Consider the following 11,995-nt stretch of genomic DNA (forward strand, 5'->3'; position numbering starts at 1 on the left):
ATAATATATAGATAGTGTGGGGTTTTTAGCTGTATGCTTTCCCTGGGTTACATACTGTGTTAATGTGCGCATGCGATTGATGTTTCATTGTTTTTAATGCTGCTAAATTGATGATCAACGTAGAGGAGGTTATGTATTGTGCATGTATTTGAAAATAGTGTATAATCGGGATAATCTTTGTGAATAAGTGTTTATTATTCAAAATTTCTACAAATATGAGAGTCATAGTATCAATAGTTTGACAGTTTCAAACATTAGCAAGTTGTATTAGATAAAACCCTCCGTGAAGTCTCCATTATTCCTAAATAGATCCCGGAAATAATGGAATGTATCATCAAAGAATGAAAGCTCATATCTCATAGGACTCTTCAAAGTAGGTGAAATTTTAAGGATCCCTACTTATTTTGAAGTGTAGAAACCTTACCAAACCTTATTGAGTTTTAAAATTTCAACTATAAAATGTTTGGCTTTTATAAAAGTATTCTATTTTCTAAGGATTTCGCATAGTTTCTAGAATTTTTTTGAGAATTTATATCAAAAAATAATTTTATTGAGAAAAATTATGTGATGTCTGTGGAGGTGACATATGTGGCAACAAACGAACCCCGAGGAGCTTTAAATCCCCTTGCACATGTTGTATGAATGAGGCATAACGAGGACACTAGTTTGGGTGCTATCTATATGAAGGTTCTAGAAGTCGCAGGGTTAATAATCTTCATTTGCGTATCAATTGGAGCTAACGACTAGTCTTGGGGTATGGGAGGAGCATTGTTGATGGAAATTCGTGTTCTTGGAGTGTAGGGTGGTCACTAATTTTAGTCGCGTCATGTATTCCCTCCTACAATGTATTCCCTCCTACAACATCATTGGAGTATTGTATTACACTAAGTAGTTGGTTACAATGAATTAAAGCTCAGATTTAACAATTGGGACCCTGACCCATCTAAAGAGGTTTGAAATGTGGATGAATTCCTGAACTTGAGGAGTGGGAAGTACTTGGTTCGAAGAGGTGACTTTGCAAGGGATATATAGGGGCGCTCTTCTTCCATGACCCATGTACTTCTCTCTTGCAATCCATGATTTTTTGTGTCGTGGTTCTTTAGTTTTGTTTTGGGCGCAGTTTTTCATCACTAGTTGGGGTTTGAGGTTGAGAATTCTATAGTAAATAGTCTGCATTTGGTGGTTTGGAACCTTATGTCCTTGTACTCCTTGTCTTAGGGTCCCAAGTAAGCAAGTGTGTCTATGGTGTGTGTAGATTGTTAGTCAATGAACCTAGGGGTCCACCCTAGGAAGAAAGTGTTGAAGGCAAGCGTGTTTAGTACTTGGGGCTTGTGGTTCAGTGGGTCGTTGGTAGCATATGTAGATAGGTGGCACAGGTTTGGTCAAGTTGGATGAGGGGTAAATGGCCAATCGTTTTATGGTGATAATTACAAAATTTGGTCGTCCATCAGTACATTGAACTTGGTGTTGGATGTGGAGAATTGGGTTTGGTCCTGCGTTGGTGGTCATCCCATAATGAGGTTGTGGAGTGTGTCATGCAGAGGTTCCTATCACAAAAAGATGCAGTGGTAGTGGGGTTGAGTAAGGAAGGGAGTTGGGCCATGAAGCCAAGGTGTGGGACATGAAGTGGAGCAATCTAATTTTGGTAAGGTAGTTGAACAATGACGTGGTCTCTCACCTGGGCATGTGGTTTTACTTCTCCCTTTTGATTCTTTAGACGCGCAAATCAATCAAGTGATATTATTAGTGGAGTAGTTGGTTTGAGAGCAACATAAAAATAGAAATGAGATAATAGATTTCGTGAATGAGCTCTGGCATAATCAATGGCAAATGTTGGATTGAATGGCCTCCCTTTTCGTGGATAGAAGCGACTTCAAGAGAGGTTGGATCCCCTTGAAGGGAGAGTCGAGCACATGGAAGCTTATGTTCATGAGGCTTTCTGTTAGCAACATGACAACAATCCTAAGAACTAAGCTTCAGGGAACATTGTGAATTGAAAATGATAGTGGGATGTATATTGATACTTGGTTAATTTTGGTCAAGATGGACAATTTGTAAGCAAGTTTCTAGGTATTTAGTATTTTTGGCAATAGTTTTTTGTCTTTACCACTTCGTCAACAAGTGTGATAGAAATGAGGCCCTATGATAAGCACCCAACAATATATCTTTTTTAAATATTAATAGAAATTTTTTATAATAATAAAAAATTACTAAGAAGAATTATTTTTAAGAAAAAAAATGAATATTAGTGAATTTTACTTTGAGAAAAACACAAAAAAAAATTGCACATGTATGAAATTTACGTTTAAAATTTTCATTCACAATTTTTCTTGAAGATTCAAAATCAAATTTATCATATATAAAATACTTTATTATTAAAACAAATATATTTTAATAAATAAATCAATTATTTTTATATAAAATTTAAAACATACAAATTACTTATTTGAAGTATATATTCTTAACATATATAGTTTGAGTGGGCCTTATGGTTAAAAGCATTTATTTTTTCCTAAGAAGTCGAAAATTCAAAACTAAAAAGAAGTAGAATATGCATGCATTAGCATTTTTTAAACTTAACAGTCAAATCAGTGAGGAATGATTTGTTTGACTATAATCTTAAAAATAGATAATAATAATAATATGATTTGTTTGACTATAATCTTAAAAATAGATAATAATAATAATAATATAGATTAGTTAATAGATAATAATAATATAGATTACTTATTTGAAAATGCTCTAATTCTAGTTAACTTTATGGCATGTACAAATTAGTTATTTGAAACAACTACAATACAATTAAATGTAGTTAACATTACAAGCATTTGTAATTTGAGGAGACAGTAGTTAACATTATTAACCTCATGGAAAACGATTATTTCCATTATTTGCATGTTCACTGAGGACTCAACTGCTTTGGAAACTCTCTTTTGTGATCATATACAAACATCACATGGAAAACATTAATTGTCCCAATTTTGTACACCCTGTATTATATTTCTAAACTGATGGTCCTATTATATACAGCAAATACAATGACTGCAATGCTTAACGGCACGCCTCCTTCAGGGTCGAGTCCTGTTTGCACAGCGCCGAATAGAAACGAACATGGGACTCGCTTTTGTTAAATGCATTTCAACGCTTCAAACGCAGAGGACATCTGCCAGTGACATCTTTACCCTTGTCCAGTTAATTAAGTAACATTTAACGGTCTTCATCTGCCTCGGTGGGCATTCCTTTGTGTGTGTGTATTCTAAGACCTGCGACCCTCGCAGCACAGAGCAAGTCTCTCGTTTCTGGAATCCTGTCATGTGGCAGAGGAGGTTTTGGCTATTCCACAGAACACGAATGGACGAAGGGTTCTCTCTATTTGGAATCCTCCTCCCAGCATCACCTCCCTCTCCAGATGGCTGCAATAACTTTCGAACACATTCACACTCACCTGCAACTTGAAGCCCATCAGAAACAGAAACTCCATCTCCATTCTATTTATTTCTTCGCTGTTCACGCCTCCCACTTTCGCGTAATATGAATTCCTATAGTTCCTGCTCACATATCAAAATTGAAATTAAAATCACGACAATTAGACTGAAGGTTGAAATTAAAATAAGAAACAGAGGGTCGTGGAGTTAGAGAAATAGCTTACAGGTCTTCGAGAAACTTGGAGGCGACCATAACTGTGGTGATAAGCAGCCTGTGGACGTTCACAGAGGTAATGCGGAATTGCGGATGAAATTGAATGAGGCGGTCAATGTAAACATAAGCAACTACCAACACAGAAGAGCTGCAGTTAACATACTTTAAAATTCTCTCCAGATACCGCTCTATGCACATGTCCGGCACCTGCAAACCGTCGAACACTCTGTACTTGGGAGGCGAAGTGGGGGTGTAAGTGGCCGCAAGCCGCTCGTTTCTGGCGAGAATCCGTTCCACCAGAGATGACAAGACTGATATGACCGTTGGGCCTGGGGAGAATGATTGCTCTACATGTTCACTTTGGAGGGAATAGAGATCCGACCACATACTTCCTCGAGAAATAACGCCCTCCGCCATTGCTCTTAACGCCTACTATTGAATCTCTTCTCAGGAAGGAGAATTTTAATGATTTCAATGGCTTTGAAGGACTGCAACAAGAGCTTCTTTGAGTGGGAGTGAGTTTAAATGTTGGAAAAGAGAAAGTTAATATAGGCTGCAGAGGGTGTTGGGTTGTCCAGGGAGAAAGAGGTGGGAAGGAAGTCGGGTGTCTCGGCTCTATGTGATACAGGCAGCCAGCGTGGCTGCGCGAGGGAATCTGCATTGCTGGAATGGGGTATACGCGTTTCAATAATTGAATGGAAATTTGAGTTGAATGGATTTAATAGCAAATCAGGGAAGCAGAGATTTGGACCCCCCGCCCCAACACATCACCAACCCAAACATAAAGAAGCTTATTTGACAGGCAACCCTAAAATTAACTTCGTTTTGTTTGATTTGATTCCACTGAGATTGTCGCTGAATCCAGAGGAAGCTGAGACATCTGCGGATATTAAAGGAAGATTCGTTCGGCTATGCCTTCCGCTGATATTGTGTCGGTTCATAAAATGTAACCGTACACGTTTATGGCGATGAATTATTTTGGTGAATCATATAATACATGCTTCAGATTATTCTTAATAGTGTACCAAAGTAATAGTGATGGTGTACTATAATGGAATAAGTTAACCATAGAATTGTAAGGTAATATTTCTGGACTGTAGACGTTTATTAAAATACTTAAATATATTTTTTATAATTAAATTATAGCGAAAAATTTGCTATTCAATTAAGATTGACGAGATGATGATGTGGCGAGCTTTATGGATTTCATATACCTGGTTAGCCGCACCTTGTCTAGCTTTAAATATTCTAAATTTTTATAAAGCTCTCTGTTGGTAAGCCGGGTGACAAGCTTTGGAGTTTATGTTATGAAACTCCCGGCCCATTCATGCGCATGTCTAGATTCTTTGGGATTTTAGATACGATGCCGAAAGACCGAAGTTTCTAAATTTTGTAAAATAAATCATTATTTTAATTTATAGAGTAAAAATAAATTTTAATATATAACTTATAAAATTTTATTTTTAATTATAAGTTTTTTAATTAAATTTATTAATTTTATAGGGTGTTTATCAATTATATGTTATAATCATTTAAATTTACTTTAATATGATATATATTATAATTTTTTTTCAAAATAAATTGTTTGTAATTTTATTAATAAAAAATAAATAACTTTTTAATTAATCTTATCTTATTTTATTATTTTTTTTCTAATTTAATGCTTTTTTAGGTTAAAGAAATGGTATTATTTTCCTTATTTTCCTTATATTAAATCAATATTTAAATTTTTACCTTTATAAATAATACATCTTTACATAATAATTAGCCTAATTAAATGTAAATACTTAGTTTTTTTCATTGAAAATAGTATTTATAAAAACTATTATGAAAGAAAAAAAATATAATATTTTTAAAATTTTAAATACTTTTCAAATAAAACATAATTTATTCTTCTATTTAATATTTTTATATATTTATTTATAATATAAAATTCTTTAAACATATTATAAGTTATATAATCTATTTATATAGATATAAAATTGTTTAAATACATTAAAATGTGTTATTTGAGAAAGTATTTTGATTTTCTCCCATATGTATGAATTTTCTATATTACGTAAAAAGGTTTATGTTGAAATTGTAAAGCATTAGATTATTTTAAAACTATATTCTAGAATTTTCAGTCTTAATAAAATAGTAGAATGTTGGCATATTGGTGGTTAGTTTTACGTAAATAGTTAAAAAAAAATAGGTGTAATAATATATATTAACATAACTCCAATGGGGTGATAATAATTGAGCAAAATTACATCAACACAGATCTCTAGGTTAATGAAGAGCAAGCTAAAGGAGGTACTCCAACTTTGATACCAATAGGGATTTGTTTGGTCATGTTTAATATTTAAGCATTTCAAGGAGAAAGGTGGTGGAGTGTATGGCTATGGTATTAAATTTCCACACACACTATTTTCCCTCACGCTGCCACTCACTCTAGGGCATTTACTCTATGCAATCAAGTGTATAGATTGTCATTCACTGTGGTAGTATTTATGTCAGGGGATTGGGAATGTTCACAATTTAAATAGAAATGTGGTTATTCGTGAGCACTTTTTCCTCTGCTCTCTCTAGTAGATTTGCTGTTCTAGGAAGAAACAACATTGTGAAATATAGTCTCGTCATGCATCGACTTGAAGGACCAAGCCCTCCTAGGATGGTTTGTTGGTCTCTAAGGACTTTTCTCGCCTCCTCTGGTCAACTTCCTCCTACTCAACTGATCAACTAACCTCGCCATGAGAGGAACCTAGTAAAATGACTATCCTCATTGCACATTCAATTGAACAATGCTCAAGTTTATTGCTCTAGTTCTATCTTATCTTTCTTTTACTTAAGTCTCTGGTTATCTTAAGTGGTTTAGGGACTTTTTGTTGGTGGCCTAGTTATGGTCCTTTCGGTTGGTGTTGCTTTTTTAGTATTTTCTCTTGCTTTATGCAACTTTCCCTGCTTTCTGATTTCTCTCTAGTGTGGGCCTCCATTCTCCTTGAACTTGGCTTCATCGGAACTAGAGGGTCCTATATTTGTAGGTTTTTTTCTTCACTCCTCAATGATTCCCACGTAATGATATTACACAAGGAGAGGTGGGGAGGTTGTAAGGCCACTCGCATGTTGGCACCCAGGCTCAAGCATCAACAAAAAGATTTTGAGAATGTACATTACCTTGGAAATGTAAGGGGACTTATCAAACATGGAGCATGAATTGGTTAATAAGCGACAAGAGATGTCAGACTCTGAAGTCTTAGTAGAAGTTGTAAATTGGGCGATAGATTTGGGAAGTCCTAGAGCAAGAAGAAACCAATACTTATACACGATTGATATGTACTGGCACATCATGAATTTACTAGGGAAGGTCATGTTCAATCAAAGTGAACCCATAGATGAGATCCTCATGAGGATGGAGGAGCTCTATTTGTTGTATCATATTATGGATGGGCGACTACAACAACTAGAAGAGTCTATACTCCTGAATAAAGCACCTTCTCCAACTACCAATCTAGAGCCTCCCACTCTTGCTCGCTAGTGGGCATGATATCCACATGGTGAGATGTCGCCAATAGCAAGCTATGAAGTTATATGTGGTTTTTAGTTTTTCTTGCATGCCAAACGTATTATCTCGAACAATATAACTCTTATAGCCTCATTTTGCAATGTTGTACTCAAGGATCATGGTCATACCCAACTATGTTATGGTCTTTTTTGATGCATTTTAGCTTCATCCTTGATCATGCTTCTTTTCCTAGTTTCCATTTTAGTATAATATAAGATCCTAAGCTTATAGGAAAATAAATAAATAAATAAATAAAATACATATTAGCATAGATCTATCTTAGGTTCCAATCTCTCAAGATGAAAAGCTCTATTTTAGTGCAAAACATAAGAAAATGTTTTCACTTCTAGAGATTTGATTCTTATGTTAAGATGCATCTATTTTGGTTCTTAGTAATATAATGTATATTTATATAAATTTCACATCTCTATATATATAAGTATTCTTATTTTAATTTTATTAAAATTTTCATACGTGTAGATACATATATATTCCCTTGGTATAATTTTATGTCTTATATGCATAGCATTGATTATATATAGAGAGACAATGAGAATTAGCATAGAAAAAATATCGTAAGTATTAAGTTCTTAGCTTATCCATTAAATTTAAACATAAAGTTTTCAATTGTAATGATTACTAATATGAATCATTATTCTAATTTATATGGTAAAATGAATCTTAATTTGTAGCTACTATTTATTCTGTATATATTTCACATCTCTCTATATATAAATATTCTTATCTAAATATATATTTATCAAATAAATTTATTAAGTTTTTGTCTATTTATTAATTATATGCTTTGAACTATCATGATTACAATTATAAATCATTATTATTTAAAATTATTTTAATGTGATATGTTTATTGTTATCTTTTTTGGGAAAAAAAAGATGTGTAGTTCTATTAATTTAAAATAAAATTACACTATAACAAATGAATTGAATAGATTTATTATTTTTATTAATTTTTCAGTTGAGTTGAGATTATTATTATTATTAATCTAATGCTTTAGTTTGTGGACTCTACAACATCTCCCTATGGGACAATTACATATGGCAACCAAAAATAGACACTTTCTTCAACTTTTGGTCCCTCGTCAACACAGCTTTCAAAACAACAACAAAATTGCATTAAAAGAGAAGAGAATCATGAAAAGCCATTAAGAACATAGTACAAGACGTATATGCTCATTTTCTGAGAGAAAAAAACATGTGCATGCTCCTTTTGTGAAGGAAACTAGAGTTCACATAATCCTTGTTTGAAGGAAAGGCACTTGTATGTCCAAAATTACGTAGAAGTGCACAAAAAGGCCCAAAAATTACTTGAAAACTAGCACAAGCAACCTTTATGAGGGAATTTGCATGCATACACATTATTTGAGAAGAAAACCTACATGCACACACTTTTTAAGGGATTCAAGTATGTGCATGCTCTGTTTATGAATGCAACATGTGTACAATTTCATATTTGGGTGAAAGGCTTCTCAAAAACATGAAATAATTCCTTAAAAAGTAATGTATAAAGAGGGAATAAAGGTGTACATAGTAGGATATATCCAAGAACCCTAACAAAAGCCAAAAATCAATAAAGACACTGTAAAGAGAAGAACTCATGGAGTTCTCTCTAGTAGATTCACCAGCTCTATTGTAGATGAGACTTATCGTATGGCTTGGGTCAACCATAACAAAGCAGAAAATTTGAAAAACAATACAAATATTTCCCTAAAATGGCCTACAACAATTTTAGCATCAGTACTAGATATTTAGATGGAGGACTCACCTAGCTTCAATAGTTGATTGGAGATGAACCTCACAAGTTGTCCACATTCTAGTCATCTTTGCTCTAATTGCAAATTGTAAACCTATACACAATGAAGTGAACAACTTTCCTCAAACAACCGGTGGAAACAAAAATGAATTGTAAAATAACTACTCTAACCAAATTTTGTTGGGTGAATTAGAACCACAACCAAATATTGAAAAAAATGTCATTCATGTGAATAAATCATAATTTAGGGGACCTAAGCTGCCATGGAGGCTACATTTTTGTCTCTCATCTCTCTTTTTTCTGCAGCCACACTAAAGTCTATGTTTTCCATCACAATTCTCTTGCCACATAATGGGTTGAGGTGTAGTGGTCCCTATTTAAGCAATTTTTTCTTTTAGGAGCATATCGTTTGACCTTTGAGGATGCTCATGGGCTAGAAAATAGTCGCCTCAGTATTCTCACGACGATATCATTCTTCCCTCGATTATACATTCATTCATATCTCTTTATGTGAAAAGAATGAGTGGTTGGTGACTTCAACCCTAGGATTATTCTCAACAAAAGGAGTGTTCGGGTTAATTTCATTTATCATTTGCTATGCTCTTTGGATTTTGGGAAGACTCTGCTACAAGTTCCTCTGTTGGGTATCCCTCATCTCAAAATATCCCTTCCCCTTAGCCGTCCTAATCCCCTATCACCTCTAATAGAGAGCGACCTATATTCTAGATTTTTGTGAAGAATATAAATGGGAATACCTCTATTTTTTAGGTTAGTGGTTCAAAACTATTCTCTTCCCTGAAGTAGAGAAGACAAGTGGGGATTTCCCTCACATCTTCTATGTTTGCAATTTGTAGGGAACGTTTTTCATGAATCCCAAGAGCTCAAATATTACAATGCTAAAAGGAACTCAACCATTATTCTGAAATAAAGCTTCGAGGGGCTGCAAAGGGAACTAAGTTCACAAATGAGAATTCTATCTCATTCAAAGAGGTATTACAAGGAAATAATTCAGCCTCTATTGGTTTTCAAGTAATTTCCATGTCATAATATGTAAACCAATCCAAATCCTTTAAATTTAAAAAGAGGTACATGTCCTAAATAATTTTAAATTATTTAATTTGGGTCTTCATGAAATATTTTATTATTAATTTGAGTATTCATGAAATATTTTATTAATGTTATTTACCTACCTTACCCATATAAATTAGAATATCAAAAAAAATATTAATGTAATGTAAATCTTGATATTAGTGAAAAAAATATAAATTAAACATGCCCCAAAAAACACAAAAAAAAAGGTTAAATGTAAAATATATATACACCAATTTGGTGTCTCACTTGCCTACGACCTTAAAATTGGATAATAATAATAATACTATATAGAGAGTTAAATATAAAATAGTTAAATATAATTAAATATTAAATAATTTAAAAAATTACTTTAGAAAAGGAAAATTACCAGATTTTGAATACATACATACATACATACATACATACATACATACATACACACACACATATATATATATATATATATATATATATATATATATATATATATATATATATATATATATATATATATATATATATATCCAACGAAATTGTGGCTTCAGTAGATAATGTCGTTAAAAACACACACAAAAAAATAGTTAAATATAAAATATGTGTAAAGAGTTATTTATAAGTAAGAGATCCCTACACTTAACTTTGTTGTTTACACCTGTAGGTTACATGTCATTGATATGTTTGATGAAATTGTTGTCATGGCTAGTAGGGGTCTGATTAAGGCCTTGATCAACTATTTACTTTTGCATCATGGTTTCCCAGTACTTTACTTAATTCTGAGCTTTCATTCCATTCTAGGCAGTGGCATGGGCTCTAGGCCTCGAAAAGTGGCTCAAATCCCAGATTTGTTGGCACATAATTGACAAATTTGGACTATAGTCGCTGGTTGGAAGGCTTATGAGAGAGACTTTAGGTCTCTGGTCACTCCCTTGCCCATAACATGAGAACAACTAAGCCTTAAATTGTCCAGAACAGTAGTGACACTGAGGGACACATTGTCTAAGTGGTTGACTTATCTCATGAGGGTTTTGTTGATGGCATTGGATGGTTGTATATGATTTTTTGTCGATTTCACTTCTTTAAGGTCACCTAGGAAGTCGAATAAGATCATAGTAGCCTCTCATCTCATGTTTATCCCAGTTGACATGGTAACTTGGGTGGATGTGGGAGGAGGGTGTTACAACATTCCTCCATTAACCTTACGCCTTCTCTTAATTCATCAGATCAAATAATATTTCACTTTCTCTTTATTTTTTATTAGTGCATTGATAGTGAAGACACCCCTTACATAAAAGAACATTTTATATTTATCTACATTAGTAATTATATTATTTTCTATGTCCATATATACGTATACTTCAAATATATACAATAAAATAAGATAAAAAAATTACTTTATATTAATTTTCAAATACATTACAGACATAGTGAAACATTCCCTTTTTTAATAAGATCAAAAGTTATATCTATTAGGGTCCTATAATATAGGATTCATAATTTTGAATTGACTATGGTCAGTATTGTAATATTGTACATACCTTTGACTTCTGCAAACGTATTCCCAAATTAAAAAATGTAAAGAGTTTATGTCTTAAAAGAACAATCAAAGGACAAAAAGGAACAAAGATAAAAATTAAAAAAGTCAAAAATATGAACCCCACAAAAAGAGATAAAAATAGATCATGAAAGTGTGCAAATTCAAATGCCACTAATATTTTACTTTTTCTACAAATAGTGATTGTGTGTAGCTTGTCTAAAATATCATAATCCATGACAAGTCAAACAACTTAATCTTGACTTTTCATGCTTTAAATTTTATGTTTATAGTTAGAGAATAAAATCTGACCAAACAGCTTAATCTTGGCAGATCATTAGATAGGTAGAGAAAATAAAAGGAGCTCAACAATTTAATCTGAGCCCTTAGAAGATATAAGGTGAGAAGTAGATAATTTGTTTTATAAAAGAAAATGA

At 33.0% G+C, this 11,995-nt stretch overlaps 1 protein-coding gene across 1 annotated transcript; it reads right to left on the reverse strand.

Moving 5' to 3' along the window:
• Nucleotides 1-3,310: 3,310 nt before the first annotated feature.
• Nucleotides 3,311-4,056, reverse strand: LOC149231481 (cyclin-U2-2-like). Its single transcript, XM_089381648.1, has 2 exons — nucleotides 3,650-4,056; nucleotides 3,311-3,548 (listed from the first exon to the last, which is right to left on the reverse strand). The coding sequence occupies exons 1-2, from the start codon at nucleotides 4,054-4,056 to the stop codon at nucleotides 3,311-3,313; spliced, it is 645 nt and encodes a 214-aa protein (XP_089237774.1).
• Nucleotides 4,057-11,995: the final 7,939 nt, after the last annotated feature.

This window comes from Pinus tabuliformis, chromosome J (assembly GCF_031772625.1).
Source record: "Pinus tabuliformis cultivar Carrire ecotype Pingquan chromosome J, CPIR1, whole genome shotgun sequence".
NCBI classification, from domain to species: Eukaryota; Viridiplantae; Streptophyta; class Pinopsida; order Pinales; family Pinaceae; genus Pinus; species Pinus tabuliformis.

Excerpts from the sequence above, each read along its gene's own strand:
- LOC149231481 (XM_089381648.1), bottom strand. The coding sequence starts at position 4,056 with ATGGCGGAGGGCGTTATTTCTCGAGGAAGTATGTGGTCGGATCTCTAT. Across the intron at positions 3,549-3,649 it reads TCCAAGTTTCTCGAAGACCT|GAACTATAGGAATTCATATT; the intron begins GTAAGCTATTTC and ends ATATGTGAGCAG.